The sequence below is a fragment of the Camelus ferus genome, chromosome 7 (genome assembly GCF_009834535.1).
Source record: "Camelus ferus isolate YT-003-E chromosome 7, BCGSAC_Cfer_1.0, whole genome shotgun sequence".
Lineage (NCBI taxonomy): Eukaryota > Metazoa > Chordata > Mammalia > Artiodactyla > Camelidae > Camelus > Camelus ferus.
This window is the reverse complement of record NC_045702.1, coordinates 73,134,745-73,153,222: the sequence shown is the minus strand read 5'-3', so window position 1 is coordinate 73,153,222 and position 18,478 is coordinate 73,134,745. Positions and strand designations below refer to the sequence as shown.

The window sequence follows — 18,478 nt, the reverse complement described above, 5'->3', positions numbered from 1 at the left end:
TATAGTCAGTTACAATGTGTCAGTTTGTGGTGTACAGCACAATGTCCCATATACATATACTCATTTTCATACTCTTTTTCATTAAAGGTTATTACAAGATATTGACTATGTTTCCCTGTGCTATACAGAAGAAACTTGTTTTTTTAATCTATTTTTATATATAGTGGCTAAAATTTGCAAATCTCAAACTCTCAAATTTATCCCTTCCCACCCCTTTTCACTCTGTTGATGGTTTCCCTTGCTGTGTAGGTTTTTAGTTTGATGTAGTCTCACTTGTTTTTGTTTTTGCTGTCTGGGCTTTTGATGTCATTAATGAAATCATTGCCAAGAAAAATGTCATGAAGCTTTCCCCCTATGTTTTCTTCTAACAGTTTTATGGTTTCAGTCTTACGTTTAATTCTTTAATACATTTTGAGCTGCTTTTTGTGCCTAAGAAAAACATCCTTCTTTTGCATGTGGATATCCAGTTTTCCAGCACCTTTTGTTAAAGAAACCATCTTTTACCCTTTGTAAGTTCTTGGCACCTTTGTCTAGCATCAGTTAACTGTATATGTGTAGATTTATTTCTCAGCTCTTTATTCAGATCCATCAGTCTATATGTCTGTCTTCATGCCAGTACCATGCTGTTTGATTCTTTTAACTTTTTAATGTATTTTGAAATAAGGAAGTGTGAAGCCTCCAGCTTTGTTCTTTCTCAGAATTGGTTTGGCTATTTGTGGTCTTTTATGGTTTCATGAGAATTATAAAATTATTTTTTTTCTATTTCTGTAAAAAATATTATTGGGATTTTGATAAGGTTTGCACTGAGTTTGTAGATCACTTTGAGTAGTAAGGATGTTTAACAATATTAAATATTCCAATCCATGAACACAGAATGTCTTTCCATTTGTTTGCATGCCTTTAAATTTTTTCATCAATATTTCGTAGTTTTCCATATACTGGTCTTTCACTTTCTTAGTTAAGTTTATTCCTAAGTGCTATTGTAAAGGAAATTCTTTTCCTAATTTCCCTTTTAGATAGTTTGTTGTCAGTGTATAAAAACAAAACTGATTTTTTAATGTTGATTTGTATCCTGCAACTTTACTGAATTCATTATTAATTCTAACAGCTTTTCATGGAGACTTTAGAGTTTATATATATGGCATAATATGTTGCCTAAAATACTATATGATATCATTTATATGTAGAATCTAAAAAGCATTATAAATGAATGTGTACCCCAAACAGAAACAGACCCATGGATACAGAAAACAAACTTGTGGTTTCCAAAGGGGAGAGGGATGGAGGGTGCGACAAATAAGGGGTATGGGATTAGCAGATATAAACTATTATATATAAGATAGATAAACAACAGGATATACTATATAGCACAAGGAATTATACCCATTATCTTATAATAACCTGTCATGAAATATGATCTGCAAAAATACTGAATCATTATGCTGTACACCTGAAACTAACACAATATTGTGAATCAACTACATACACTTCTATTAAAAAAATAACATGTTGTCTCTAAAGAGGGGCAATGTTACTTCTTCCTTTCCAATTTGGATGCATAGCCTTTCAATTTCTTAGGCTCAATACAGATACCAGGGTCTACTGGGTCTTCTAAATTGCTGGGGACACAAATTAAGACCCTCTCTTGACCTGAGGTAAAGGGGTAATTACTCTACATTCCCTCCACTTTAGTGGAGGTAGAGTTAAAGAATAACTTTCCCCAAATCAGTCCTCTTCACAAACTCTTCCTCCTCATTTCACACACGTCTACCCTTTCATGCCAGCTCCCTGCCACTTACTAGCTTTGGATCCAGTTACTTTACCTTCCTGGGCTTCAGGGTCTTAATCTACATAATGGGGGTAATAATATGGTATCTACTTTATAAATTTTTGTGAGGATTAAGTGATAATCTATATATCTCTCTATCTATTTATCTACATCTACATCTATAGCTGTATCTATCTATAAATCTTTGAATAGAGTCTAATACATAGCAAAGATTTCTTATTGCTATTATTATTATTATTATTATTATTATTATTATTATTATTATTATTATTAATGCTATTATATCTTAGTGTCTCATTTAAAGCTTCCAATTTAACCTTCTTTAATCCCTGGCATGTCTATGTTGATTTATACAATAACATAATAAAATACTGATATATATATATAAATAGATATACACACATATATGTACATATATTTGATGAAAGGAAAGTTAGGCAACTAAAATTATGCAAAGAGCAATTTAAGAAATGTTCTGAAATCACAGCAGGTGTATAGTACTTGACATGGGTACAGGAGCCATACTTGTCCTTACTGGCTTTGAGGGAGGACAAGCTGACTTGATGAGGTCTCTGGAGACTGAGTCCTAGTGACTACTCGGGGCAGAGTTGGCTGTGTGGACAGAATATCAGTACTATACCTTGTAGGCTGGCAAAACTCTTAAAGTGATCCAGCTCGATCACTTTACTTTCAAGGAACACAATGGAGACCTGGAGGGTTGAAGGATCTCACTGTTTTCAAATATATGCTCCAGAACATAGATACTGGGGACAACTTACTAAAGTTCTATGACAATCAGTTCCATGGTCTAACAAGTTTGAAAAATGCCAGAAATACAAATTTAAACAGGTTTCTTTCTGCAGGACTTCTCAAAACAATTCAAAATGCAAATTTGTAATATGATATACATGTAACAATATCCTAGGAGAATATGGTAGGCAGTATCCTATATTTTCAAATTTTTAAAATCTCAGAATGTTTTCTCCCTGTTTGTGGGTGGGGTTGAATTGCACTGTCCTGTGTTTTCGACACACTTAAGGAAACACTGGTTTAGAATGATGGGATATTATAGTCGGAAGGAACCTGTGGTCACAGAGGCACAGCTAGAGCAGTAAAGACTTGGAGCCAGTCATCCAGTTGCAGAAAGGGAAGTAAGGGTAAAATTAGCCTTACATTGACTGAATACCTTCCCAATGGGAAAGTGTTCCTCCAAGCACAGACTTTGTGTCAAAGAAGGATGTAAGCAATTTCAATTCTGCCACCTACCTGAGAGACTTCATACAAGTCACTAAACATCTTTGAACTTCAGATTTCTCCTCCTAAGAGGGATTAAAATAATACTTTCATGGAGGAAACACTGTGAAAATTATGGCTAGTGTATGCAAAGCATGAAGGCTAGTGTATGAGTCAGGGTTCTCCAGAGACAGAACAAATAGGATATATAGGCCTGAAAACCAGGAGCACCAAGCAGTAGGATGTCCCAGCTCACTCAGGCAGAGAGAAATTCAACCTTGTTTCACCTATTTGTTCTACTCAAGCTCTCAATATATTGGTTAATGCCCATCCACATTGGGGAGGGCCATATGCTTTACTGAATTCACTGATTTAAACGCTCATCTATTCTAGAACACACTTGTAGACATGCCCAGAAACAATGTTTCACCAGATAGCTGGGCATCCCAAGGCCCAGTAAAGTTGACACATAAATTAATCATGACATCTGGTATTGTTTTTGATCTTTTGATGTTGTAGTTGTTTCAGTCCAAATGTTTATCCATTTGTGTATCCCGTGTAGACAACCCTACCAAGAGCACGCTTAGCCTACACCGGCAATCCCAGCAACCATTTACCAACACATTTGGTTTATTATTTCATCAGCTTTGGCTATTAGATAACATTTCTTTACATCATACCATAATCTCTGTCTCTTTATCTATTATTTGTCCTAATTGCACTCTTTAAGATCACACTGAACAAGTCTCATTCCTCTATTATGCCCCACTCATCAGTCATTTAAACATAGTGCTCGTGGTCTCCTACAGCCCTCTCAGTAAAGTTCCAACACCAAGTTCAAGACAAATTCAAGACTAGCACTTGGCCTTGCAATTCCTAGGCCGCAATTACAAACTTGAACAAATAATTCTTAGCTTCCTCTAGGCCACAGGCATTCCCTACCAACACCTTGTTTCCTTGGAGCACTGAAACACTTCACTGGCTATCCTCTGCATTTTAGTACATCTTTAGAACTTATTTTTTGCTGCAAATAAGACAGATTTTGTTCCACTGTTTTTTCTTAGAAAGTGTGATGGACATGGTAGTATGGTTTAGCTGACATCAAAGAAAGCACAACTTTCTAGAACACACAAGTGTAGCCTGGGATGCAAAACAACTCCATCAGTCACCCAGTTCTGAACATTGCAGTATTATAGGTCTACTTAATTCCTTCAAGTGCACTGCCAATAATTCCTGTACTTGAAAGTAGATTACTAGCACAAAAAAGTTGCACATGACTGTTCTAGGACTTAAATCCACTCTTCCTTAGTGAGGCCTGTCAAAGTCAAATCTCCCTCTAGCAACTCGACAGACCCCTTCCCCCAGGAGCTTCCCTTTATAAACCAGATTCTATCTTCTCAACTTGCTGTCTCAATATTTTCATGTTCATATTTAATGTATTTTGTTACCTTTGACAAAGTCTTGATCAATATTCTGTTATTTTGAGGCAGCTGTGATCTACTTTCACTCACTCTTGGGAATGCATCTCTACTCTCCTATAATTTCTACTCCTAATATTGTTTCTGAAAAATAGATGCTATGAGGATTCATTTTTTCATTAGTAGATGGGTTAGGTAAAATTTAAATGAAACATAAACAAAACTGCAAATCCATGTTGGAGGAATATAAACAATTCTATTAAATAATATTTTGCATCCAATTATGTTAATAAGTAACTGGAGTCTACCAAGAAGCAACAGTGGTTTCAAATTATATATAGTAGAATTAAATCAATGATAATTGTAAGGATATCCAAGAATGGAAAATAATAACCAATAAAAATACATGGGATGTGATTAGCTGAGATAAGAATGAATATTCATAGGGGATGGTTTGTAAATTAAGTAAAAATTTTACATTAAAGAATAAAATAAGAAAAAAGGAATAAATAAAAATCTCTTCCTTTGTTAGCCCAGTATCATCATATACTCAGAGACAAACATTTTTATTCCCCCCAATAGCCTGTTAATTACTCCAATGAATGCCTGCCCAGGTAAAGGGATAAGAATTTGAAGATGAAAGAATAATAAAAAGAATAAAATGTAGTATCTTCTAAACTACAAGGATATGACATAATTTATTAAATGATAAAGAGAAAATGAGATAAAATATCAATTGAAATGATTCATTTCATTCACATAAATTTTGCCAAGAAGGCAGATTCTAATATACCACTGGGCATATTAAATAACATGGAAGAGTGGTGAATTGAGGAAAATTACATTAATTTTTGAACATATACCATGCCAAACCATATAAATTGTGTTCGAACAAAACTCCCATGAACATGCCCATTTCTAACACAGGTTGCTTCTTACACAGGACAGAGAAGTCATTTAGTTAAATTTCTGCTCTATTCAACAACAAGCCATTGCCTTGTGGGAACACTTATAAATATCACCTCCATTATTCTCATTGCTGTTCCTTAAAGCTATACAAGTTAAAAAAAAAAAAAAGAAGAAGAATTGAAATGTAAGAGCCAGAACCAAGGAATAAACCCATCTGAAGTGTAAAATGTAGCATATCCCAAAAGGGGAAATTCTTTAGGACAAAAAGTAGGAATATAGTGGAGTATCCATGAAAGGTTCTCAAATTTCAGGAGAAATCAAAGGATAAACACAGCAAGAATAAAGAAAGAGAATAATGTCATTGAGAAACAAAACCCTTCAAAGATCAGTAAAAAGAAAATCTAAAATGTGAGGGAATAAAAATATGACAGGAGCTAACTATTAAACAGAAAACAAGCAAGAAGAGTTCTAAAATGAAGGTTAGTGCAAAGGCAGGACCAAGAGCAAGAAGGTAAAATAATATAATGTTGCAAGAAACTTCCCAGTGTAAAATACCTTTAACTTCTGGTTAATATGCTTTGCTTCTGAGATAAATATATATAATACTCTCTGAATGTGAACTTTTCATGAAAATAAACCAGGATAATAATGTATTATTTTCTCCCCAGTTAGGCTTTGAGAAAGTTGCCTGCAGCTGCCACTCCTTAAGATTCTTGGGGGATAGGTGAGTGTCTTGAAAAGTGAAAAAAATCTACAAACTAGTATGTTAAGATAAAAGAAAGTGAATAAACTTGTACATGTGCATTTTATTAATACATTAATTTTTAATAATTTGGTAATGCACCAATAGTTTTATAGATCCATTTTAAATCTAACATATTAAAAAAATGACAAACATTATTGGGGCCAAAGAACATGTAGTTTCCAACTTCATTATAATCCAGTTGTTTTTCTTAAGTATACTTATATATGCTTAGAACATTTGGGGCATATAGGACCATCAAATCTGTTTGCATTTAAAGAATGTACTCATAAATTAATTATCAATAATTTAATCAAGCACTAACTTAAATATAAATTTGAAGGCATATTATAAGTTGCTTCTGGGCAGAAGATAGTTAAAATATTTTATACCAAGATATGCAACCATTTGCTTGGCATTTTCAGGGAGTGTGGTATTCTATTTAGGTGAATATTCTAGTCTTTCCCTTAAGAAGTTCAAACTTTAAATTTTAATCAACTTTGAAGGATATATTTCTCAAATATTACCTTTCTGCACATAACGTAACCTTTTCTGCATAGCTCAGGGTCATTATTAGGAAAATCAATAGCTGTGTTGGGCTGCAATACTCTGCTGTCGTTTGGGAGACTGCTGAGTGCTCCCTCTGTAATAAATGACCCTAGGTCACTCTGCTTTTAAAATTTCTCCTGTACACTTTTTGTACTTTTCCCCTGTCCTCAATCACTGTCAGTTGTCAGTGTGCCTGCCTCCAGATGTCTCCATCTTCTCCTTTCCCTTCCTTACATAAACCACTGCATGCATCTTCTTCTAAGTTGCTGCCACATTTTACCATAGATGAGATTCTTACTAAATTGAGAGAGGATAAGAGAGGAAGGACAGAAGTAGCTAACGTTACAAAATCTGCAAATATTATTTGAAAATGAATATTCCTGGACATACATGAGGGAAGAAATGATAAGAAATGACCTTGTTGCAATGGGTTATACTTCACTCCAAGTATAATAATACTTGCTTCATCTCCAGGAAAACCAGATGGCTGCATCATAAGATTTTTCTCTGAAAGTTTTATGGAGACAATTTACTCTCACCCTCAGAGAGGGGGAGCAGAAGTCGGAAGTATCTAATCCTTCTGGGAATGATCACAAGAGACCTGACCTAGAGAAACCTTTCTGTTCTTGGGCTACTCCAGAGGGAACAGATCCTTCTGGGAAATAGCACCCACCAATATCAGATCACAGTGCTACAGGACAGGTTCCTCTAGCCAAATGCACACCCCCTGCTGTATCCTCAGGTATGGCATGAAGGTAGGGGAGAAAAAGAAAGAAAACTCATTGGAAAAATTTAAACCAAGACGGGTTTTATTTACCCATCATCATTAGGTTCCTCTCAGGCTGAGCTTCCTATATATTGTTTAAAACTTTTTTGATTATTGACTTGACTATGACAACATAAAGATGTTGTGTTAGGTATCTGAGTTACCACTAGTATTCAAATTTAAAATAAAAACTTTTCAGATTTATCATTTTTACTCATTAAATGCTTAGTGAAAGGAATCAAACTTTCACATATTATAAAAAAATTTAAAGCCACCCTAATGTAGAAAGAGAGAGAAGAGAGAGAGAGAGAGAGAAAGGTGAAGTGGGAGTAGAAATCTTACTAGCAGTGTATAATTAATAATGGAATAAAATTTTATTTTCATTTCTTTTTCATTAAACTCCTAAGAATAAAAGAATAATAAACAAACTCATGATCCCTTATAGTTTTTTAAAAACTAGCCAGAAAATGTTACTGAAATGTCTAATAAATTCCAAGTACCATATGTCCATGTTAATTAGAATGCCTTTACATTTCTTTATTGAGAGAATGTGCATACTAGTTCCTTTGTTTTAAAATAACTTTGTTAATTTGCATGTTTTTCAATTTATCTCAGGACCTTTCTACCTCTCCTATAGGTTTGGTCTTACTACTTCTGTTCTCCAACTCTCCACTGACTTTCTCTACGTCTTTGAGATCAAGAAAGTCTTTGTAAAATTTTTGGAAAAGAAAGAAAGTGTGACCAAAGACAGGTTATAGGACAGGGTAAGTACCATTAATTTAAGGAGTATTTAGGCGGTACAAAAATAGAACTTGAAAGTGTATGTCTGGGGGAGTGGGGTTAGTGGGAGATAGGATTAGTTCACCAAGTTTACTAGGCTTAGAGTTTGAGTAATCTGACACAGTGCGTTACTGTAGTGAATTACTGTAGTGAAAACCAGGCTGAGGAATGGGCATAGGAAGATAAGAACTATATTCTGGAGAAAGTATTATGGTTTGCAGGATACTGAGAGAGAAATGGGTAAGGGAACTCAGAACAGGGACGCATGAGAACAAAACATTTACACTTATGATACAAGGTTAATCTAGGACATTCTGAAGCCAAATTGATGCTGCAGCTCCAAACTACTGACTTAGAGCATTCTGAATTAGGATGTGGATGTGTTCCAGGGTCTCATGTGTATATGAACAACTAGGTAGGGATTAAGAGGTTCCCGCCATTAGGTTTGACGAAGGAACCTAGGCATTCATTCAACTTATATTCACTGAGTGCTTCTTAGGTGCCAGAGACCATTGTAAGCTCAAGAATTAGCAGTGATCCAAACAGATTATCTGACCTCTTGAAGTTTACACTTGACTGGGTGGATACTGAAAATAATCAAATAAATAAATGGACACAGAATATGTTTCCAGTTATAGTTAGTACAATAAATTAAATAAAATCAGAGAAAAGGAATGAAGAATGTCAGCAGGTGTTATTTTGGATAAGGTTGCTAGGTCAGAGTTTCCTGAAGACTCTTAGATGAGTATCTTGAAATAAGAAAAAGGAACATGTAGTCATTTGGAAGACAAGTAGTGTAGGAAAAAGAAATGACAAATTCAAGATCCCAGGTGGATGAGAACATGCTTGCTGTCTGAGGAACAGAAAGGAGGCTAGCATAGCTAATATAAATAGGCTGAAGATAGTATAAGTAAAACTTCCCATTCTGTTCTAACTGATGACTAGTATCAATGTGTGCTTTTATTAGTTTCTAAAAATTCATATATTTAGAGCCTTTAAGAATTAACTCTTACAGAAATAGTCCCATGTAGACAAGATATGTTGACCACTTGGTCCTAATTTTATCTGGTTGTTGCATACATACATATACAGCCTACAATAGATCTAACAGATCATATTAGGAGGGACTGAGTGTTTTGGCATATTAAATTTTAACCTCATGTTATGAACAATATTCCACAATTGCCAGAGTTTCCAAGTCTTCAATAAGAAAGATCTTTCATATGGTATGAATCTTCTACAACAGGATTGTTTTTAAACATAGGGACAGCAGCAGGATATTTTTGAGAACTATTACTTCAGTCACAGTTTGTCTAATTTTCAGTCAAAGCACCCAACATATCTGTCTACTTGCAGCATCATCAACAGAAGCCTCAGAGTTTTTGTTCATTGCTTTTGTTCACAGTCTGAGTGAAAATTGCAGTTTATAAAAACAATTCATAAAACCATCTACATCTATTGTAACTTTGTTGGAGACTGAATTCAATGTTCTGGGAAAAGGTATTTAGCAATAAAAATTAGGTCACAGCTTTCCTATTTTTGATGATTTCTATTCCCCTCCAAGAGAAATAACAAAGCTGTGGTTGATCAGATTCTAGACTTCACTGTCTCAGATCAGGAGTATGGAAAATATAAGGAAAGAATGTCTCAGGAAGTTTTATTTTTCAGATTTGAAATTCACATACAAAAATGACTTTTGTAGAGGAGGATGTTAGGTTATAGTTTTCAAATGATTAATGTGTGAAACAAGTATCTGAAAAAAGTTTGACAGGAAGGGGACAGTAGGGCATCACTTAGAATAGCTGAGGTCTTCTTCTTTAGGAAGGTCTACATGTCTAAGACTAAGGGAGAGAGCCACTGATCATCACTATGTTGATGTTATTTCAGAGAAACATGAGCTCTCACGTAGAAGACTGTTGTAATTAACTTGATCAAGAATTGATCCTAGGTTTGACACAACATTGTAAAATGATTATAAATCAATAAAAAATGTTAGAAAAAAAAGAATTGATCCTAGAGAATAAGTAAATTTACTGTCTTTGATAGTCATGGAATTGTAAGATCCAGTAAATATCTCTCAATATATATTCTAAGCTGCAGAAATATATAATAAACAGTACGAAATATTTATTATCAAGTTATTATCTATTTCTTGTCTACTCAGAAAAACAATAGAGAGGGTTTGAAAATATCCACCCAATCAGCAAAGGTGAATAGATTCTGCTTGTGGAAGTAGTGGAAAGAAATATAAGTACAATTTTTAAAGTCATGAATTTTTTTCTTCCCACTAAATGAGGAGCATGATATTTATATCATGTGAAGTCTGTTTGTTTCAGATAAAAAGTTATTAGGAATGTGTACAGGAATTAGAAAATCATTGTGATCAAAGATATATGCTTGAGGGAAACTAAGTGAATCCTGAATATCACAGTTTTGAAACACTCAGCTTTATCTACTATTATTACAGGTTGTAAGGGAGTTGAAGAAGTCAGTCTTACGCCCATGAATATTGTCTTTAATGACATACTCCAACAAAGGGTGGTCCTGTTCTTTTCACCTGCACTGAACAAATACGTATAGAACTAACAGTAAACTGGTTAATATTGTACCTTAGGTAATAGCAAACAAGTCATTTCACTCTCCTTGACTTCAATTTTTTAAGTCCTAATTTATATGGTAATATTAAATTAGTTAATTAATCACTTGGCTTGTACTTTCTAGTCTCTTTTGGGAGAAAAGAGTCCTTAGAAATATGCATTTGAATTACATATTTTGGAAGAGGCTGGATTATAAAAGTCCCAAACCAAAAGGGAATTCTGTCACACTTCAATGCACAATAACACTTCCAGTCTTAGTGCCTTACACAGGAGCAAAGCAGCATGCAAAACTCATACTGTCAATAGCTCTGAACACAAATTGAATCACTTACAAAAAAACTCTGGCATTATAAGATCTCAAAGGGGTGTAAAACTTCACCAAATGTGTTTTTCTTCTACTGTTCAAATAAACATTTAGTGAGCTTTATGTATAAATGTTTAGTGTTCCTAAAATGAACACCCAAGTGCATGGCTTAGAATCTTCCACAATAGGAAAACTGCCAAAAGAAAGAAAAAGAAGCAAATATCAAAAGAAAAAAAAAATCTTAAAGTCTGTATATGTAGTAACAGCTGGACCCCTTTAACAGCAAGTCCTAAGAATCTACTGCTGTTATAGAGGTTATTACTCGCATAGTAGAAAATTTATCTTAGAATAGAATATAAGGGAAAAAGAAAAAATTGGAATTTTATCTCATTTTGGTCTCCTGGAATGACCACAATCTTAGCATCAATTTAAGCACTGATCTGCCCTTCAGGAAATATTATTTACATTTTAGTGTAACAATAATCTGTGAGTAGAAACTTGGACTGACAGAAAATGGTTTTTCTAAAGACTATTTACAGAGCCAATAATGATTTTTCTTTGCATTGAAAGTATCTCTTTGTCACCAATGCTATCTTGATTGGAAAAAGAGATTCAAAATTTCAGTAATAAATGCACCATGGTCATTTTTTTTTTAAAAAGCAGATGTTGACTTTAGTCAGTAAAATTAAATGAATTTATGCAAAATTTGTTTATCTTCTCTTATCATAGGAGAGATTGGCTTATTTTCTTAGAAAATTATTTGTCTTAAATAGTTAAATTTTTAGAGGTTTTTATGTACTACCTCAGGAAGAACAGCACTAATTTATGTACAGATATGAAAATACTTCAATTTCAAAATCTTTATAATAATTTTTTTTAAAGAAACTAGGTGTGTTGTTTGCAGTTGGCTCAAGTCCATATACATTAGGATCCATGATTAGGAGGAATAGCATTAAGGTGAAGTTGAGTGCCATATCTGAATTGTATTCTATTAGATGCCCTAATAATTTGCTCATTTTAATTTGGTATTTACATTATTTAATTTTTAATATAATTGAGCTCATGTCAATTTAAAGAAAACATTCAAAGCTAAGATCAGTGATTTCTTCAATAGATAGAAAAATAGCTTTGTATCAATTTAAAAGCAGAACAGCAAAATACAATAGCAAAGGTCACAACAGAACTGCTGCTCTGAAACTTGACCATAGATGATCTCAGGAAATGAATTAAATGAAATCAGAGTCCAGGCACAGCTCAGGGGACGTGGGTTTAGTTGATGACTACATTCAGAACATAGGCTGAGGTAGACAACTAGTGTGAATGGTCAGTGAAAATATGAATGCAACATTCCAGACAACTGGAAGAAGTAGGTCAGGCAGGAGCCACTGATTAAGAGTCCTGGGTTATTCAGCACTCTGGACAGTTCCAAAGGACAAGGCTTCCTTCCAGGTACTTAAATACAGTACTTAACCTTTAGCTTATCAAATCTACTTATTTAATTGTACATCTTTGTGTCTCATCTACACCTGCATGTGACTTTTAACCTCAAAGGAATTATCGGCATCTATCCAGAGAGCTCTGTGGTCTGTTTTTCACATGAAGACTATACATTCAGTTCTGACATGAAGGTTCATGGTGTTTTTCCTGTTACTTGAGGTTACTTAAAGCCAAGTCCTCTGGGCCATTTACATGCAAGACCATTCAGCAGCTGTTATACAGCAAACAGAAATGAGGTGCTCATACTGGGTAGGGGGTTGGAGATGCAGAAAAAGCCTTTAAGAATCTGCTCAAAGTCTGCCTAGGTCCATGTGGCCTAACTGTAGGTGGTAACTCAAGCACACTGAGGCCTTCCATGCAGCCTCTGGTGATAACAGAATTGTTCTTCTGGAGCAAGGACTTTGAGCCAATTTTAAGAGGCAGAATTGCAATTCAAGACAGTCTATCTCATTTCCAATCAAAGGACAAATTCCATTTTAGCTACATCTATTCACCAAGATTAAAAGCACAATTACTGACAATGAGGAAAAAGTGTATACATACAAGAAATGTTTGAAAGAGTATATTTTTCCTCATAACTACTTTTCAGGTATGTGTCTCCTGTTCTGAAGGCGGGTGCTGAAGAACAGTTTTCTCAATGATGAGCAGCTTAACTAGACATTTTATAGAGGATTTCTTTGATCTTTGCTAATAAATAATACATGGGTTCCCCATATCTGACAAGAAATGTACCAAGTTGGGAAATATTTACAGGCAAGCAGAAGCAGGGGCTATCTCCCTAACTCCAGTTGCATTAGCAGCCTTGCTGTTCTGATTTTTAGGTTGGAGTCAGTCATAAGGACTCCACATAGTTAACTAGTCCATGACCTTAATGTTGAGAGGAACTCAATTTTTTTTTAATTTATTTAGTGACTTCACAGATACCAGAGATGGGTTTTCTAGTCTGGCTAAAAGCTCTAAAGAGTACTGAGGTGACACAAGAATGTTCTAGCAATGAAGAGGAAGAAGAGCAATGACTCAAACACTGCATAAGGGAAAATAAATAACATAGAGAAATGGCGATTTTATTAAAGAAACTTTATGATAGACTGATATCATGAAATTCTTACAAATATAAAAGCTCTCAGGTCTTTCTTTGTCTAGTTGAGTAGCACATGATTGTTACTCTGTATATTCTGAAAGCACCAACAGTAGAAAAGGCATTCTCTACGTTTCCTTGATGAATAACACATTAATAACACAAATAACTCAGGAAGCCCTGAGTCTAAAGCTTGTGATCAATCCTGAAGGAATAGCAGTGATTTTATTAGAGTGACAATTCTACTCGTTCCTCAACTATAATTGTAGGAAAATCTGAAGATCCTAAGATTCAAGAATGCTCCTTAGGTGTCCTGCTGAGATGGTTACGTGACCTAAGAAAAGAGTTTCTTACTTATCCAAGTGCGCAATGTGTACCTGTAATCAATAGTGTTGATTCCCAGAGTCATACATGTAAATCAGCCTTATTATTCAATGAACAGCTCTAAGTGTGCTGGGGTGATTAACAAGTTGGCACTAAACTTATAAAAATGCCTAGAGCCATAACTTAGTCATATGTCTTGGCTTAAACTGCCATTGAATTGTAAAGTAGAAGAAGAGATTTTTCTAACAACTTAAAAATACTGAGTTTTTAAATAACTATAGTATGCTGGACATCTACAAGTATATGAAGGAGGAAGTGAAGGTCCAAACTGCAAACAAACCTAGTTCAGTTGGTGGTGATCACAGACCTCTGATATTTAATGCACTAAGGAGCAATGCATATATTATGAGTTTTGTCTTTAATATCACTCAGTATTAATTGCAGTCGAGTAAAACTTGATTCATCTTTGGACTTAATATGTATAAATATAGTTTACACATATAATGACTGTGAAGTAGGAATAAAAGTATTATTTTCTACTGTTTGTAGTTATGTTGTTTTAAAATTTCATTATATATACACAGATACATAATTTTACTAGACAAAAACTACATGCATGTAGATATTACTTAAACATAAATGAAATCATGTTATGTGTGTTTTTCAATGCTATCATTCTCCTTTTATACAAAAACTACATGCATGTAGATGTTACTTAAACATATAAATGGAATCATGTTGTTATTAATTTGTATTTTTCAATGCTATCATTCTCCTTTTACACAGAAGACTATTGAAGTTCAGAGCTACTAACTGAATTACTTAATATTTATACTGAGTAAGTAGTAAAGTCAGGTTTGGAATTGAGGCAGGTTCTAGCTTATGTTACAGGGCTCTTTCCACTGAAACATACTTCCCACATTCAAGGTTTTAGTTTCCTCTGTTCATACTTTTTGCAGGTATACAAGGAGACACGGTAGAGCTTTGGAGTTGATCCGTGGATCAATGTTTTCCTACACCATCATTTTGCATAAGAGGCAAATGAAGACAAGTGAGGTGAAGTAACTGCAGAAAACCACACAGAGGTAAGGATAGGACTGGAAGTCAAGCCCTGTGCTCTTTTGATGCTACTAGAGATGAAGATAATCAATCTGGAAGATCACAGCTTAGCCTCAGGAGGCAATCACAAGGACACTTCAGTGGATATATACATAAATATTTCTCTTGGCATCTTAAAAATCATATTAACACAGATGTATTTTTACTTTTCTTTAGGAAATACACTTCTAAAGTGACCTTACTGAAGCTCTCAAACCAAAACAATAGCACATTGGTAACCCAGTGTCCTAATGCATTTCAACTGAAGGAGAGAAAAGCGATGCAATGAGAAATAAATTCAGCAGTAGAGCTGTACTTACCTTCATAAGTCCCACTTTCTAGAAGAGCACCACTTTTCTCCAATTCCATAAAATCTTCAACAGTGATGAAAATATAGTCCACTCCAGGGACCTCACCCTCCTTATGTGGCCTTGTGGTGCCTGAATAAGGAAAATTAAAAACAAAAGAAAGACTGATTTGTTGCTGAACTTTAGAAATGCCACCATACTTCTGAATATTCAGTAACACTTGTTTGTACATCCTAAGAGTTGGCAGCTTGCATTTGTACTTCTGTTTGTTTGGAAACAGAAAATAGCAGGGGGTAAAGATTAAAGTAAATATACAAAGCATTTTTCTTCATCAAGCTTATAAAGAGTTCATTGCCATGGAATGTGGCTGCATGGATTTTTCAGTGAAAAATGCAGACCATTATGCTCTTTTTGAAGAGGTGGCTTGATTATTGGGCCAGGAGTCTGCTAGCTCAGGAATTTACATATCTCACTTCCATGAATGGACCTCTATTGTTCTGCAGACTGCTTTGCTGTGACATAAAATACAATGGAAAATAGAAATGTTAGCAAAATGTCTGTTTATCTTCATATTTTCATGACTGCTCCTTAGGGGGTGGTGGGCTGATGCCATTTGTTAATTTTGCCCCAACTAATAGCTTACATTGGATTTAAAGGATCAGAAAACCTTCAATTATTACTTAAAATTAAATAAGTAAATAATAATTAGAATTGAGTAATAATTATAATTGAATTAGTGTTATAATGATAGTAATATAATTTCCTTCTTTCCTTCTTGTCTTCCTCCTTCCCTTCCTCCCTTTCTTCCTTCTTTCCTTCATTATTGCCTTTAATTCTGACTGAATTGGGAGGTGACACACTCGGAGAGGTTACTGCATGGGTCCACCCACTCTTGTTTCCTGCATCACCTATAAAGTGAACAGTTTCTGTGGCCAGAGTGACAGGAATAGTAGCCTATGGCTCAATACAGCTCCACTGGAGAACTCAGCCTCCCAGATCTGTCTTCCAATTTATGAGATGGGAACCAAAACAGAGACATATTGAAGGCTGTAAGTTTGCTTTCTGGAACACTTATTTCCCTGAACATATCATAAGTGTCTTCTTTTTTTTTTTTTTTTCCCTATGCCACCTACATAAGACATTTTGCATGGTCAGATTGGAATTTCCATAATGCATACATGCAAATAGTATGCAGAAGTATACAGAAAGCAAATATGTAAGCAAAGTAATAGTACATTGGTGGGTTTCTTCATATGCAAAATATCCTCCATATTCTCTATATACTAAATAAAGAGTATTTCAAACCCTTAAATTTTATTTCCCATCTCCAAAATCTTTATCAACTAGGTCATGAAATAGCCAGTCAGTTCCTGTTTCAGTCTACTAGGATCAAATCCGGACTACAACTGAGAGGCACAAACTAATAACAGAATACAATGTGCTAGGAAGATTGATTTTGGTAAAAATGATTAATTTCCATTGAAAACTTTTTTTTAAGATTTGAAGGCATTATTTTCTAAAATTAAAATTTATAATCCTTCTTTGCGGGTTGCAAAAGAATTTTTTTCAATAATTATGTTTAATGTCTTTCCCCTGAATTTGTTACTTTATTTTGTTTAATTGAGCCATATTTTACAATATTCCCTACTGCTTTCATTTATAAAATATAAACCTCCTACACCTTGTATGCATAATGTTGTCAAATTAATGTTTCTATGAGAACTGTAACTTTCAATATCCTGACTTTTATGTGCTTAACCCTTGTGAATTAAAAGCACATTAACATGGTTTTTGGCAATCAATTTGTTTTTCTGTTTATTTGGAACACACTCTAATCATTAAGAAAAATCACATAACAAAGTTTCAATTTTCCTTCCTAATTTATCTGCATATTTCAGAAGCTACATGCTTTGATTAATTAACTGCTTGCAGTGAAGTAATGCACTCATAAGACTACAGCTTGAGGGCAATTTCCAGGGCTGCTGAGTTGACTGGAGTGACTTGCCTGCACAAAATTCTAGTGAACACTTTTGGGGTTGTGCTCTTGAAAGGACCATAAATACTCTGGCTCACTGGTTGGTTTTCCATCTCCATTTGCACCTCAGGCCAATGTGATTCAGTTCTTGCCTCAGGGATGCAGACACCCTGTGGCTGCATCAGTGTTACCTGTTGCTGTTGATCTGCTTCATGCTGGCTGCCTATTTGGGGCTCACTTACCTCACTGCTGCTTGAAGAAGTTCTACCCTACAGTCTAAAGTGCTGCAATCCTCATCTATGACTTTGATCTCCCATCCTATTCTCTCCTTTTCTTCGTTTTTCTAATTATAACCTCCAACCTCTTGATCTCTCCTAATTTCCCTGATGTTCCCGAAACTTGGCTCCTTTTGCCTTTCTAGTTACTAAGAGGCTGGGAATCTAAAATGTCTTCTTTCCTTTAGTTCATCTTCACAATTTCCCAACTCTTAATAAGCCTCCAACTTCACTATTGGCTATTCCATTCAAAGACTGCAGTTACTACAGAAAACCACGAACTTTCACTGACGAAGTACCCTATAAATTCAGGTTGTCTAATGTTAGTTTGATTCTGCTGATGCTTGGGAATCTTTTCAATTCTTGTCCTCTTCCCTCTCAGACAGCATCCCACGATTTTCTATACTTAAGTGCTTTTACTTTCAGCAGAAGACATTAGCTTATTCTCTTTTGGTAATATAAGAGATAATCTGAAATGAAATTCCTTAGAGTTTCCTAATTTCTACCTCCTTCATCTGCATTCTCTTGGTCCTTAATTGTAAACATTCATCCATCCATCTTGCTAACACTAATCCCTTCTTTTCTGTCTTTTTTCAAAGTCCAGTTTTTATTTTTTATCAAAGTTACATATACAAATATTTTACAGATTCTACACTGCTACCAGGTTTTTTATTCTACAACTGTACAAGTTTTTTTTAAGTAGACTGTCATCACCCCTCCGCAACATACACACCTTCCATTTTACCCAGAAGCAAATACTTTTAACTCTTTTAGATGATTCTTTTGCCTCACCTCTATTTCTTTAAGTTATTTATGATGATTCTTTTTTCTTTTAG

The 18,478-nt window shown here is 34.7% G+C and overlaps 1 protein-coding gene across 5 annotated transcripts in view; it reads right to left on the bottom strand.

Moving 5' to 3' along the window:
* Nucleotides 1-18,478, bottom strand: part of MAGI2 (membrane associated guanylate kinase, WW and PDZ domain containing 2) — a 1,116,223-nt gene that overhangs the window by 494,783 nt on the left and 602,962 nt on the right. For all 5 annotated transcript variants that reach the window (XM_032484131.1, XM_032484132.1, XM_032484133.1 and 2 more), the window contains exon 3: nt 15,405-15,524. In XM_032484131.1, the coding sequence (XP_032340022.1) occupies nt 15,405-15,524 (120 nt within the window). The remainder of the gene's footprint in view (nt 1-15,404; nt 15,525-18,478) is intronic.